The sequence below is a fragment of the Cryptococcus neoformans genome, chromosome 7 (genome assembly GCF_000149385.1).
Source record: "Cryptococcus neoformans var. neoformans B-3501A chromosome 7, whole genome shotgun sequence".
NCBI lineage: Eukaryota > Fungi > Basidiomycota > Tremellomycetes > Tremellales > Cryptococcaceae > Cryptococcus > Cryptococcus deneoformans.
Window position 1 is genome coordinate 438,920 of NC_009183.1, and position 15,388 is coordinate 454,307.

General features: G+C 43.5%; 2 protein-coding genes across 2 annotated transcripts; one reads left to right on the forward strand and one right to left on the reverse strand.

Moving 5' to 3' along the window:
• Positions 1–672: 672 nt before the first annotated feature.
• On the forward strand, positions 673–1,566 carry CNBG1540 (hypothetical protein; the record flags this gene model as incomplete). Its single annotated transcript, XM_769416.1, has 7 exons — positions 673–727; positions 809–901; positions 958–1,050; positions 1,107–1,184; positions 1,234–1,298; positions 1,356–1,487; positions 1,534–1,566. 7 exons carry the CDS (start codon positions 673–675, stop codon positions 1,564–1,566), a joined length of 549 nt encoding a protein of 182 aa, XP_774509.1.
• A 2,575-nt stretch (positions 1,567–4,141) lies between these two features.
• Positions 4,142–4,451, reverse strand: CNBG1550 (hypothetical protein; the record flags this gene model as incomplete). Its single annotated transcript, XM_769417.1, has 2 exons — positions 4,142–4,238; positions 4,294–4,451. The coding sequence occupies 2 exons, from the start codon at positions 4,449–4,451 to the stop codon at positions 4,142–4,144; spliced, it is 255 nt and encodes an 84-aa protein (XP_774510.1).
• Between the last annotated feature and the right edge of the window lie 10,937 nt (positions 4,452–15,388).

Consider the following 15,388-nt stretch of genomic DNA (forward strand, 5'->3'; position numbering starts at 1 on the left):
GAAATTGATATCTGTATTGCCAGCGGATATCGGTGTTGTAAGTCGCAATTGTGGGCGCCGATCGTTACAGACTAGAGCCGGGCTGGGCAATACTGGAAGAAGTAAAGGTCGCTATCCTTTATCAAGTCTCTACGCCCTATGTATAGGACAATGAGGAGCGAGTACTGGAGATTATTATACTGTATTTATGTAGTACGGTACTGGCATGGTTACTTATAGTTGATGACGCACGTGCGACGGCGGATGCTGTTACAGGTGGCGGTAATTTATTACTGTTATTTATCTATTTTGCTGATATCATTTGTTGTCTTTATTTTGATTTTATTAACTATCGTTGCATCACATCATCATAAACACTTTTGAAACCACGTCAGATATCAACAAAGCTTAAGAAGAAGGAATTTGAAAAAAGAAGTGGGGGGACGAGAATGATGAGACTGGGGAGTGGGAAAAGGAAGGTGGAGGGGGATTTGTGGAGGAGGAAATAAATGATCAGCAGAGCGCCACCAGGGCGGGGTTATTGGAACTCCGACGCGCGGCGGTGGCTCGCCCTCCATGATGCACGCCACGTCCATCGTCCCCTTTCTATACTCGCCGTACGAGCAATATCAGCCCTTCTTCAGTTCCATCGTACCCCGTACTGTATAGCATCACACAAAATCAGTAGAAACAATGGGTCTTTCCGTCTCCAAGCTCCTTAATGGCCTCTTCGGCAAGAAGGAAATGCGTGCGTGTAATCGCCTTCGTCCTGACTATTCCCGAGCTTGACGTGTCGTCCTCTCCGCTCATTCTGATGTTTACCCCTCAGGAATCCTTATGGTCGGTCTCGATGCTGCTGGTAAAACAACCATCCTTTACAAGCTTAAACTCGGTGAAATTGTCACCACTATCCCTACCATTGGTAAGTGAATATCTCTTGAATGCCGTTTAGGTGCACGCGACTCATCATCTCCTTAGGTTTTAATGTGGAGACGGTCGAGTACAAGAACATTTCTTTCACAGTCTGGGATGTCGGAGGACAGGATAAGATTCGACCTTTGTGGAGGCATTGTAAGTGCTTCCAGATCTATTCCGCTGATCTCTACTGACTTCAATACGTGATGCAGATTTCCAGAACACCCAAGGTATCATTTTCGTGGTCGACTCCAACGATCGGGAGCGAATCACTGAGGCACGTGAGGAGTGTGCGTAATTTCTCTGCTGAGCGAAAGACTGCTGCTTATCAGTGAACAGTGCAACGGATGTTGAGTGAAGATGAGTTGAGGGATGCTTTGCTCCTTGTGTTCGCCAACAAACAGGTCAGTGTTTTGTTTCGTCTAAAAATATGCACAAGTTCCTAATATTTCTTCCTTTAGGACTTGCCTAATGCTATGAACGCTGCTGAGATTACGGACAAGCTTGGTCTTCACTCACTTCGACAGCGATCTTGGTACATTCAGGCTGCTTGTGCCACCTCCGGCGATGGTCTTTACGAAGGTCTTGAATGGGTAAGTAATGGTCGTCTAACCACAGAATGATGCTGATGATTCGTAGCTCTCTGCCAACCTTAAGAGGAAGAGCCCTTAAAAAACTTTTTTTCCAACCCTCTCGTTCTTCTAGTTTCGGGTGCTCTAACGTCCATTTATACCTTCGAACATATTCATCCCCCAGCTAAATCTCCTTTGACTGAATGAAATTCGTTTTCTCCATGATTATCAGAGCAATGTCATGATTGTAAATAAGTTATGTGGGATGGTTGCGAAAAGCTGCCGATTAATTGTATGGCAAACAGTGTCGCTTCTTTCTAGTGCTGATCTCATATAAGTAACATCATTAATAATTTCTTTCGCATTGGTGCAAAATATACTCAAACTGCATTGGAATGACTCTTTCATTGTTAAACAGTGACAATCACTATGGCCAGGATCAAGATAATAATAATAAGGGGCCTTAGGATCTGAAAAAAAAGCACTTTTTCGAAAGGGTTTGGGTGGAAGTGCAAACGTGGGGCAACATCGCATGATGGCCATTGAATGCATACAATTGAGGAGAATGACAGTTCATTTCAGGGATGATATTTGATGGAGTGTTGTATGTCTGCATTGGGCCATGGCAATATGGGTGATTCATCCTGCGTGAAAGACAGATGAGCGCCGCGCTCTTATTCATGCTCATCTTAGATCCAATGTTGAAAGCCACAAGATGACAATATATGGTCAAATAATTAAGTGTCCTCATCAAAGAGACAATCAGAGAGGAAGGTCTTTACAATATGACGATGGTCTTCATTGAGCTTTGATAAAGTTAATAGAAGAGCTCCTTTCTATAATTCGAAGGATTAGAAATAGCAGATGTCATGCACGCCTACATGATTACGTAATGAACTTTGAGATGTATTTTAGTTTCAGCCTCTGTCAGACTTAAAGATCAGATCTCGATAAGGCTCCAGAACTTAGTAGGTGCAGACCAGATCTAATGAGCGAGTTTGGGAAGATGAGGCGAGGATATTTGGTTATATTTATGCTGCATAGTGGGACCAATTGAAGATGAATCCTAATAGTATAGTAAAACAACCCCATATACCTATTTGTATGTACATCCATTCTGCCTGCTTTCTGACCATTTCCATCACCTACTCTAAATACATCAGAACTCAATTAGCACTCCAGCATATGTGTCCATTGCATTAAGTCGGATCAATATCTGTAAAAATATAAAAATATGGAACTTCCATTTGTATAGAACACTACATGACAGCAGTCTCAAGCTTTTCTTCACTGTCATACACCACCTTTGCAATAGTCTGAACTCATTGCTGCTTAAAAAATTGATTTGAGCACGCATCACCAACCCCCACCATAGCCTGTTTTCATCAGGCTTTTATCAATCAGATTGAGGGTTTCTTTATGACCAACCTCCTCTGGTGCTGGAAACATTTCCATTGGTGACAGATGGGTTGGTTGAGACTTACTTTGTCCCTGGCCCCCTAGGACTATGACATCAGGAGGTTTCGTCATGTTATGGAGATCCATGCCATTGAAATCCCCTGAAAATCAAGTTAAAAGATGGCTCATGCACTCAGACTTGTGCCCCAAACAAGGATTTTTTTTTTTCCTTTATTTTCTTTTCCATCTTTGACAATTCAGAGCAATGCCAATATTCTACAAACATTGCTGCTTACAAGAAGTCACAGGATCCATCTACCCAGTATGGCTTTATTAATATGCTGCACCTTGAGTCTCAAGAAATCAGTCAGTCACAAGCATTTACTGCTTGATCTATGTCAGCAACAACACTCTCAAGCCTTGCTGTCCAGGCCCTTGCCCCTTTCTTAGCATTGCTTATTGTCATGATATTATGCAAGAGTCACACTCTCCACATCTACAACCAGGCAACTGGCTTCCATTCCACCTTGTCCCAGTGTAACCAAACAAATTTTCACCTCAGACAATAATATCCTTCATTCAGTTTCTTGTCTCTTCCTTCTTTTCACCTGGTCAGCATCCTCCTCTTCTTCCCCAGCATTTGGTCAGTGTTCATTTCCCTCTGGTCTGACAGCCCAGTCCTCATCACAAGTTAGTGACATCTTTATTCCAAAAGAGATGAGTAAGCAGGAGGAAAGGATGGTAGCTTTTCATAGTTTCATAGTTGTAAGGATACTGTCATGGGTGTCATGTCAGTCAGCATAGCTGCCCGGCACTCAACTTGGATGATGTAGAACTCAATGAATGAAAGTGAAGGATTCATGCCTAGCAGAGCTGGATGGAAGAATTGCCAAGCTGATGGAACAGAAGCTGGACTTAGAGGAAGGAATAGTCAGGGCACCCCTGTATAGTTATAAGTATGCTTCTAAAAAATGTAAAAATGGTTCTGTTAATATGGCTAAGAAGCGTGCTCATTATGGGATTAGTTTTACTAATCATTGATTAGATATTGTGTTTTATTACTCTTGCATGGAGTAGAATCCAATGCATAGAGTACCACCGCTGGATAGTACTGGCTTGGGGCTACATGTACATATAATTATCATCAAGGTTGAAAGTCATGCATATGGACCTTGTAGTATATGGCCTTTTACTATGGAGGATAGCTCTAGTAGCTAGTACGTAGGTAATGGTCTGTTTGCTGGCGGTGAGCCCCACTGCCGGCTGAATGATAATGTTTATTTCCATGTAAGGAATGAGGGGGATAAGGCTTCCAATGAAGTAAGAGAGGCTGATAGTAAGGGCAGAAATATACAGTGGAGAAACAGGGACTTCCTCTGAAGTAGTTGTTAGCAGCAATTCTGTGACCAGAAACAGAATAGTAACTTACCCATACATGCCTTCACCAAACTTAAGCAAGAATCCAGTCATGCCCATCTCTTCATTGCCAGACATTCCACCATCCTCCTCTTCGACCTTCTTCGGTCTCCAGTTAAGCAATGCCCACTTCTTATTTCCACTCTCAGATACGACGTTGGTGCCTGGCATAACATCCTCAGATCCCTCAGCACCTGAAGAAATTTATATTTACTAGTGATGACCCACGAAAGACTTCGCGGTTTTTCGGGTAAATAATTCAATTGCACCAAGTTAATTTTGGGAATTCTGTTCAGTTTTTGGGTGGTTTTGTTAATGAGAATGGACGTGTTCGTTCATCCAAATGTGTTGTGGTACGTATTATGATGCATTTGTACAGTGGCTCATTTGATCTTAGACCCATGTTCCTCCCTTTTCTGAGGGGTGAGTTAATTATTGAGCTGTCTGGCGTATTCACAAATTACACGGCGTTGGCAGGCTCAGTGCCGTGACATGAAGACCATCGATCTTTCTTAAAACTGGGCCCTACAATTCAACCCATTGGCCATCGTGAAAGGAAAAGACAAAAGACTTGTACTTTTTCAACAGAGACACGAAGTGGTGTATTGAAAATGTTCAGATCATGATCATGTCGCTGACCCTATCATTCTACGTATGTAAGCGTGTGATGCGCTGGGCTGGGTCTTAATTCACCACATAGATCGTCATCCCAAACCAGTTACTGTAAAGTATTCCCATCGGTATTGGAATGGGGGACAAAACCTAGCACTCCAAGGGGTATGAGGTTACCTCTAGTAGTTCTCATTAGGTTGGGTGGTTTGTTGGACAGTACATGTGATCTATCTGTAGGTGCTATGACGAACAATGGATCAGAATGTCACTTTGTGTAGTTTGAAGGAGTGCGCAATTTAAGAGAGGGGGTTTCGGTAGTTTACCTGTTGAGATAGATGGCGTAGATGAATAAATGATGTGTTGTGACTCGGGCCCGTTGTTTGACGTATTATCAAGGCTAGGAGGAGGCATTCTCATTGGGATTTGGAGCTGAGTAAGTGTCTACTGTCAACTTTTGAAAAAGGGGCCCATATTGAAGAGCGCATTAAAACTGCCTGGGCGCTCAAAAAGACCTTAAGGCATAGGATTGCTCCATAGGGACTTTTTGAATCGTTCCTGCCTCATCCTGAAATGATGATGTTAGCAGAGGATGTAAGTTCTATAACTGATGATGGGTAGTTACGCCCTTCAGCGAGATGGGATCTAGGACTACCATCCATATTCTCCCTCGCTGGTGATAAATCAGAATGAAATGGAGGGGTAAAAAGTGGCGGCTTTTCTCACTCACACGTTGAGTTTTTTTTACTTCAATAGGTTTCCTGTATGGTCCCACGGCCGCTGCTAGGTTCTATTTCAGAGCTTGCATGGTAGCCGCGACGTCATCCACTGTAGGGAGATTGTATCGAAGAATGATCATGTTGTTTCGGGTTTAGTAGGCGTGAGCAGATTTGCCTACAGCGGAAACGTTAGCTATATTATACAACTGTGAAGTAAAACGCACTTACATGAGGCTCTCGCTGCAGTCTTGCCTTAACTGTTAGGAGTTATTTGATATAAAAATCTACACACAGCGACATCTGCTCAATCCGCCTGAGGATTGCCGATCACAGTAGTTGACGGCATTTCAACTCTGTCAAGTTGGTGGACTCTGCTATCTTCGTTAAGGCCGATCACAGTAGTTGAAGGCATTTCAATTCTGTTAAGTTGCTGGACTCTGCTATCTTCGTTAAGTTCAGACATACCGACCTGAGCATAAATAGAGGCATCTCCAGGCGCAGACAAAATGAATCTGATGAGATGATAAGACTCAGCTGCAAATAATGGGTAACAGATCGAATGCCTTTGAGTCCCCAGACGGATTGATGTCGATGTCTGAAAGCGCCGTTATAGTTGCGAAGGTCGCTTCTGAAGCCGGCTGCATTCTAGGTGATTTCACAGAGGTATGATCAAGGGGACTGGGTAGAAGGGAGGCGTACCTTCGGAATTACTTGTCGAAAGCTTAGCTCGTAGGGTTCAGGTTCAGGATCTGTAGGCAGAGGTAGCTGTACAATTTCATTGGCACAGCATGTATTGTAGGGTTAGCAGCTAGAGAGCTTCGCCGGGCCACTTCCAGTCGCGCCATCAGATCCAAAATCTAGCATGATATTTTGGGCACAGGCAGCCAAGTTATGGCGATTGCTGTTTGTTGTTTGGTTCGAGGGGCCGTAAGTCTGGGAGGAACGTCACCGCCAGGGAGAGGACCATTGGAGGACGGTGGCGGTTGATTGGGTGTGACTGAGGATGGACAGTTGGAGAAGGCGGGTCTCCTGGGTGTTTAGGGACAGGGGATAGAAAGAGGAGCCGTCGGGATAGGTGCGTTTTATAGGAATAAAGGCAGTTAAAGCCGTTTATACTGCAGTAGAAGGTCCAGGAAGCCGTGGCATGAGAAAATACGTATAACAGAAGAAGAAACATAAAAAGAAAGTTCTAGAAACTGGACGGTTCCTTCTTTCACGAACGACGACCGAGGAATGAAACGGCGGTGATATCCGCCGTGCATATGGCGGCCACGAACGAATCCATGCCTTCAGGCACGAATCAGGCATGGTCACGATTTTTTTGGCGACGTTTTTCATGTCCATGGTTCAATGCATGCACATCTGAAAAGGGTATAGACATGTAGAGACGATTTTCGTCTACGTAATGGTGGCGGTTGAATGGGGGGTTGTGGGGGTCATGGATGAGAACGGAGGCGAAAAGTGAGGAAATTTTCAAAGGTGACACGGGGAATATTAAGATATAAAGATTATCCCTCATGCCATCAGCTAAGTACAACACCAAGCCCGACTAAACATCTACCATCATGTGTCCGAAATGTAATGTGAAGAACAGGGAGTAGGATATGACCCTAAAGGTACCTATCTCAGAGGCTGTGACTGATATAAATGTCTACTGTGGACAAGGTGGAGAGATATGGTCCTAATAGAATCAGAGGTCATTAATCTCGTTCATAAAGACAGCTCAACAACACAAACTGATCCACTCAAGCAAGCGTCTTCTGCTTCACCTTGTCGAGCGAGTTTACTTTACGAATGAGCTGTTTGCTGAAAAAACACCAATGAAATTAGAAGCTTCAACATACCCATCGATAGTCACCAATCTAAAAAATACAGCATAAAACATCAATCCATTCGATGATGAACAGTCTAACTCATCTAACTCATCTTCCTCTTCAGGAGAGTTGCCTGTCCTGAGAGGCAATGAAAATCCGGTCGGTCTTGGGCAATCCTGATAGACTAATGAAGAAAGGTGTCTGGTTGATCAAATATATCGAGCGCCTACATACAAAGAATCTATAGCTATGGTCAGTGGAAGAATACATAAGGAGAGACTTAGAAGTCTTTCACATTCATGACTTGTACAGCATAGGGCGGGGGACAGATAGGACAGCTGTTCATCACCTCCACGCTGAAACTGTGGAAAATTACCATGCTTATCATCTTGCAAAATTCTGCAGGTTGCTGTCGATGGATATTTTCACCCAATGAAAGGCGCAAGGAAGCAACCACCTGCCATAACCGATGAAAGTAAAAACCCACAGCTTATCAGTCAAGTCGAACAAGGATGATGTTGAATGGGGGCATGAGGGTAGCTTCAACACTGAGACTGTATGCCATCGAAGAGTTCGAGAATCACAGTTTGTTTGATGAGGAAGGAGGAAAGGGATTTTAAAAGGCGGATCGAGGGCTCTGCATCACCATCTTTCTATAATGTCGTCAACTCTCGAATCTATAAACTGCATTGTATAATGAATTGCCAAATTGTAGAGATTTTTACATGAGTGGTAAAAGCAGCAAGGACATAGTTTTTGTTCGGTGTGAAGGAGGCAGCGCTGTATGCCAGTACCTGGAATGTTGCACCAGCTGTATTTGCTTTCACCATCAGAGCATGTAAGCCTCGTTGACAATACAGTTCTGTTGACATCAGCACAAATGGGGAGTAGCAACGTAGCTCTCAACTGCATTCGCCAAGTACAAACATATGTTCATCTAGGTCCAAGGGCTCCGTCCAGAGCTCAAGTAGTAGATGTACAGCAGGACTTGCTGTAGCTTGCTGATGGACATTCGTCAGAGCATCCAAGGAGTAAAAAGTATTCGTAGTGGAGTGTTTACCAGTTGACTACCACATGACTGCCTATGGTTCCGAGTCAGCTACAAAGCCCTCTACAATACTTTACCTGATGGCTGCCTCTTCGCAATTTTGGTGTATTGGGCCAATGTCTTGACTGAGTTCCAATAAAGTGATAAGTAGACATCAAGAGAATACAAAAAAATGTTATGGCTCAGAAATTCTGACAGAAGAAGTATAGTCTAATAGCTGAAAGTGACAGCTGAGAAGTATAGAAGGAAATTAAAAGATAGACAGTAAGATGGCGGGACGTGCAGTGATAAATTATTTATTATCATTCGGCCGGCAGCAGGGCTCACCACGGACCACTATTACTCAATAAGTTAATTACTACTAGAAGAGCTACTACCTATCCTCCATAGTAAAAGGTCATATACTACAAGGTCCATATGCATGACTTTCAACCTTGATGATAATTATATGTACATGTAGCCCCAAGCCAGTACTATCCAGCGGTGGTACTCTATGCATTGGATTCTACTCCATGCAAGAGTAATAAAACACAATATCTAATCGACGATTAGTAAAACTAATCCCATAATGAGCATGCTTCTTAGCCATATTAACGGAACCATTTTTACATTTTTTAGAAGCATACTTATAACTATACAGGGGTGCAGTAAATTGCAGTCGTCTGAGGTGGAGGTTGTTTGGTTACTTCAGGGACAAGGTGGAATGACATCCTGTTGCCTGCTGGCGGTTGTAGACACCAGAGAGTGCGACTCTTGCATAACATCATGACAGATACAGAGGAACAGGGGTAGGATGAAGAGAAGGAGGAGGATGAGAGGAAGAAAGGGAAGTAGTTTTGGGGTGCTGAGAGGAGAGAGAGGAACGGAAGAAGGAGAGAGTAAGAGTAGGAGGACCATGTGAGGAGGTGTTAGGGAGGATAGAGGTCTGAGTGGAGGGTACAGGGAAAGTGTGAGAAAGATGAGTCAGCTCATAAAGCTGAGAAAGAGATAAAAGGCATAGCCTTTAGAGTAGATAAAATACATAGCCCCAAGCAGCTTAGTCTTCTCAAACTCTCAAGCTGTTATCAATCATCCCCAACAAGGTCTGGCCATGGAGGTGAGATGGAAAGCTGTAGTTTAACTAAGCGATGAGATATGTAAGATATACCTCTTGACACTTGTCTGTTGGTGTATGGTATAGGGTGAAAGTATATGTGCTTGGGAAGATCAGGCAAGCTTATATAGTGAGGTAAGTTTATGTCAAAGGTGGTTCCAGGTAAGATGAGAGTGAGCAAGGGGAGCTCCAGGACCTTTCGCAAAGTGTCATGTGGCTGTCGCCACCCGACCTCTTAACCTCCACCTTTACTCAAAACCTCCTCTTCTTCTTGTCAGCATGATTATGACAGTAACCCTTCCTCATCCCACTTCAGTCCATGTCCAAGCATACCCCTTCGTTTTCGGCTGCAGCCTTTCCCTGAGAGATATACAGAGATAGAGAGATTGACAACCTTCCACCACCTTCCTCGCTACTGGGTTTCAGCAACACAAAAGGAGGTAAAGCTGGCTGGTGTGGGAAAGATGAGTCAGCAGAGCTTGAGGTGTAAAGGTATATAAGACAGTAGTTTTCCATAGTTTTAGATACTTGTCGATCCACTATTGTTGCCTCTCCAAGTATTCTCCATCTACTTAAAGCAATCATCTTCTGGCATTGATCTGGCTGTCTATTAAAAGAGATCCTCAGATCATTTGTTGTCCCTAACCTGTTGAAGGCTATCGCCAGAAGAGATAGCCCCCTGACATTCTGATCCTGGTCCTGGTACAGTGGTCATGTTGCATTGCCTTCTTAATGATGTTCAATTTGACTACATGCAAGAAGTTTCTCTCAGTACTTAGCAGGGATTTGGTTGACAGGGGTATGAGTGTGGAATGGAGTGGCAAAAGGTCCTTATTTATTCATTTTGTGGACTTGCAAAGTTGTGCTTTTTGTGGAAAGAAAAGATGTGTCTCTTGTTGGTCAATGTATCATCTTGTCCAACATGGCTGGAAGTCCTCAACATGCAGACATGAATATTTGAGGCATGAATTTATTTACATTTTTCCTGAAAAACTAGGATTAGAATAGGAAAGAAGAATGAGAACAGCACAAATCATGGGTTTCTTTTTTTTGGTGTTTGCTAGTTTTTCCTTAGCCAAAACTAGGAAACAGAATCAATTTTTTAAAAAAAAATCGGAATTAGAATTAGCCCTGAAAAATAAGAAATCCATATTTGAAACATACTATTGTTTTGATATCCTAATTGTCTTCCTTATGTAATATAACCTCCACCAACCTTTTCCCATGACTTCACCATCATTTTCCCATGCCTCAACCAACTTTTCCATGATCTCAGATCCCTCCAGATCCTGATTGGGTCATTTATTCTGACAACCAGGGGGTCATCTTAACTGGTCCCCAGAACTATGCTGAATGGGAGCTATCTATCAGGACATCTCTCATCCTCAAGGACCTGGAGATTAGTACTCCAATCAGCCTTGACAGCATGTCCTCCAAAGAGGACAAGGAGAAGTACAAGAGGTCCAGGCAAGCTTTTGCCCTTCTTATCAAATCGCTCTCACCAGAAGTCCAGCCATCCCTCCCTGCCAACATACGATCTGTAGAGACAGCATACAGCTCAGCACTTTGGGATGAGCTCAAGTCCCAATACTCAGCTGCAGTAGGAGCAAGACAGGCACATCTTTTGCAGCAAATGTGGACATCACCTGTGATGGTGGGAGAGGATCCAACAAAGTGGATGGCAGAAATTAGGTCTGCTCATGCACAGATTAACAGCAGTGGTGAGAACCTCTCAGACTGAATGCTTGTCTATGCTATGACCCTAGCTCTTCCAGAATCATTCAGCATTGTCAAGCAAACACTCTGGCTTAGGGAACTGCTTAACTCTTCAGCTGTGCAGGCAAGGTAAATCAGCTTGACACTGAACTCATTGCAGGTGACACAACCTCAGTGTACCTGGCACTTGCCCAAATGATACCTTCTGACATTGATGCCACTCAGGACCACTTGTATGCCCTGTTTCATCCTCTCCTTGCCATATCTGTCCCAGCCCCAGCTGATGATTGATTCCCAGCTTGTCCCATTAGGCTTTTCCTTGATACCAGGGCATCCACAACCTTTGAGGACCCAAGGCTGGCGATGAGGTTGGGCTGGAAGGTGTGGAAAGGGTCAGTACAGATGTGGGTGCAATTAGCTGGAAGCATGGTAGGTCCATTGGTAACAGATACAGTTGTCAGGTCGTTTTCCTTGGGTGGGCGCATGTATAAGGTTAATGGTGTCTCAATGGACCTGCTGTAAGGGAACAAGGAGAACAATAAGGAAGATGGGGATGACGAGAACAATAAGCAGTTGGGGAAGTAGTTTCAGAGAACCAAGGAGAGGAAGAAGATGAGAGGAAGAGAAGGAGGACTGCGCGAGGAGGCGTTAGGGAAGAGAGAGGTATGAGTGGAGGAGACAGGGAAGTGTGGGAAAGATGAGTCAGCTCATAGAGCTGACGAAGATATAAAAGGTGTAGCCTTAGAGTAGATAAATGCATTGCTCAAGCAGCTTAGTCTTCTCGAATTCTCCAGTCTACTGAACCACTTCAGAGCTTCTAGTACAATTGAATACAAATGACTGAGGACAATGAAACTATTGTAGCTTAAGGTGCTTTCTGGCCTCTATGAGAACAGTGGTGCCGCTACACCTGCATGGTACCTACAATGGTATCTTAGGTTTGAATTTCTTTGCATGACATGGTTTGCTTGTGGATTCAAATTCCTTTGCCTGTTTGTTGGAGGTGGGAAGCCACCCCTGTATAGTTATAAGTATAAGCATGCTTCTAAAAAATGTAAAAATGGTTCAGTAAATATGGCTAAGAAGTGTGCTCATTCATTAAGGGATTAGTTTTACTAATCATCAATTAGATGTTGTGTTTTATTACCCTTGCATGGAGTAGAATCCAATGCATAGAGTACCACCGCTGGATAGTACTGGCTTGGGGCTACATGTATGTAGTGGCACCACTGTCCTCATAGAGGCCAGAAAGCACCTTAAGCTACAATAAATTCATTGTCCTCAGTCATTTGTATTCAATTGAACTAGAAGCTCTGAGTGTGGACGAAGTGGTTCAGTAGACTGGAGAATTCGAGAAGACTAAGCTACATGGGCTAATGCATTCATCTACTCTAAAGGCCATACATTTTATACCTTTCTCAGCTCTACAAGCTGACTCATCTTTCTCACACTTTCCCTGTACAGTGCAGAGTGCCCATACCCAACCCAAAATGAAAAAAAAAGTCTCAAAAATTCCAAAATTTTGGCCAAAGACTCCTCTCATTGAGAAAATGCCAAAAACGAGGTTTCAGGTCAATAGCAGACATTGCTGAATGGCGGAATTTTTGGCTCCTGGACAAACTATTTTGACTGTTCTAGACACAATTGCATGGCACAATGTGATGCAGAATAAAAGAAGGTATCATCACATCATTATGCTGCCACATATAAATTTCTGGTTTTCCAAAGGTTTACAAATACATATACATTTCTTAAAAAGCACATTATCTGGAGATAAATGCCTTCATCAACCTCTAGGCCCTTCACCAACCCCATCAATGTCAAGAACAGCAATGATGATCTCATCAGCAATGGCAGTAACAATGATGACAGCAACATCAACAGCAACAACAGCGATGACAGTGACCACAATGATGACTGGGAAGATGCAGAGCAAGATGAAGACGAGAGCACTATGAGACGCAGAACGGTTTGATTTAATTCGCCGCACTGTAATATCCTGTAAGATTAAATCAAATCGATAAATCCGACCCCAAAGATTAAATCAAATCGATAAATCCGACCCAACGAATTGAAATAATACGGCGAATGTATAGAATCAAATCGAAAGATCTGGAAACAAACCGCTGATACTGAATTAAAACAATACCGTGAATGTATTGTAACAAACCTTTTGGCAACCCGAAAAACGATTTGTTTCAAGCTCTGTACCGATTTATTTCAAGCCTAGTTACGGGTTGAAATCATCTCGATTATGATTTGTTACAATTGGTCACCACAGCTAGCTTGACTCGGTTTGTTTTGACTCTATCTGAATGCATCATGCACTACTACTATGTATTACTTTTACATATGACAACATAACTAATACGACAACAACGGCCAGATGTTCGGCGCATACCGCCGGCTCTTGAAGACCTCGGGCACCCTCTCCCGCATCTATACATCGTTAGCTGCATTTCTTCTTCAAATACTGGAGTAGAGAATAGGCTTACAATACGATGGACCAGGCTCCTTGAGTCGTGGTCTACTTCCCTCCATGTCACCCATCACATCCTCCTCCCCACACCTTGTACTGCCGCCTCCCGCACTTGCTCCTGTAGGGGATTGAGTGAGCAAAATTATACAGTGAGCACTGTGAAGAAGATGCTTACGTGGACCTCGTTCCACAATCCGTCGTACTCTGGGCCTCCCAGACCCATGGCTTCCCTCAGCACGTACCCATCACCCGCGCTCCCTTCGCCCCTGGGCTTGGTGAGAGGGGCTGGAACAGCAAAAGAAGTGGAGCCAATGACAGAGATGTGGTTTGGGGCGACAGAAGCAGTAGCGGAAGTGGTTGTAGGATGGGGTGTAGAGCTTGCATTGGACTGTTCCCCTGTGAAAATTAGTAAGCACTGTAATCAAGAAATGACAGAATTTAACCAGAGAGAGTCGAGACTCACAGAAAAGGGGGTTCGGCGGCAGGATGCTCGTCACACCAGAGGGAAGCTGACTGTCGTTATCGTTAGAAGTGTGTGGGACCAGGTAAGGAATAGGGCGTTTCTTCTTACGCCCACGCCGCTTAGGCGCAGGCTCGGCCTCTATTGGGCGATAAAATGGATGATATGTTTTCGAGAAGAGAAGTATTACTGGTGGCTCGACCCACCTGTCCTCTGCTTCGCATCATTGAAGCTGGAGTTGAGGGACACGCATTGGTTCAGACTGAAGTGTCGAACCAGGACTATGGGCTTTTATAGACAAAGGGCTCCACATTGCCACTCAGTCCATGATGCTGCTGCCGTCAAAGTCCTACGTACGTGCTCATAATCTCATATTATATCACTCTCTTCATCTGCCTCATCAAACAATTTTCTATGACCTAGACTGACATCATGTTTGCGCGATGATGAATCTGACAAAGGTGCAGATCGACCACCATTCAAGATATGCAGACGATACAGTCCGTCAGCCATAAAAGGAGTTAACGCCAACAATTGACAAATTCCATTGACAACTGAAACGCAGATGCAAGATCTGATTACATCATCAGTTTTCTCAACTATTATAAGTTGCCACTCTGAAATGAATTTCTAAATAACTCCTTTAATATGTTACATACGTAATAAAAGAATGTGAAGAATTATAAATATTGCATGCACCATAGTAGAGCAATTAGTTAAGGCTTTATTTCAACGGTCAAAGGTTTTTGGCAATTCTCGCTGTTGCGCTAAATAAATAAAAATAAAGGTGAGATGGCCATCCAGGGACAGGCATTTTAAAACAATCCGCTAAATAGAAAGGTGAAATGGTCATCCAGGGACAGGCGTTTTAAAACAATCTGGAAAAGCGTCAAAGGTTCAAAACAAACCACTTTGGGTCCCATAGTGGAGCTGCCTGGGAGACATCCTTGACAGACTAATTCTTTTCGACAACTTTGATCCTGATTTAGAAGAGGGCGAGAATGAAAAAAAGGACAGTGATGAAGGAAAGAGAGAGAAGACCAAGCATCTCAGGCAGTCCAACATGGAGGGTTTCCTCATTGCCAATGACTTTCAAATCAGTCAATCATAAAGGAGAGCGAATCTGATTGTATGATCAAGAAAAGAAGTGATAGTGCATGATGTATGATG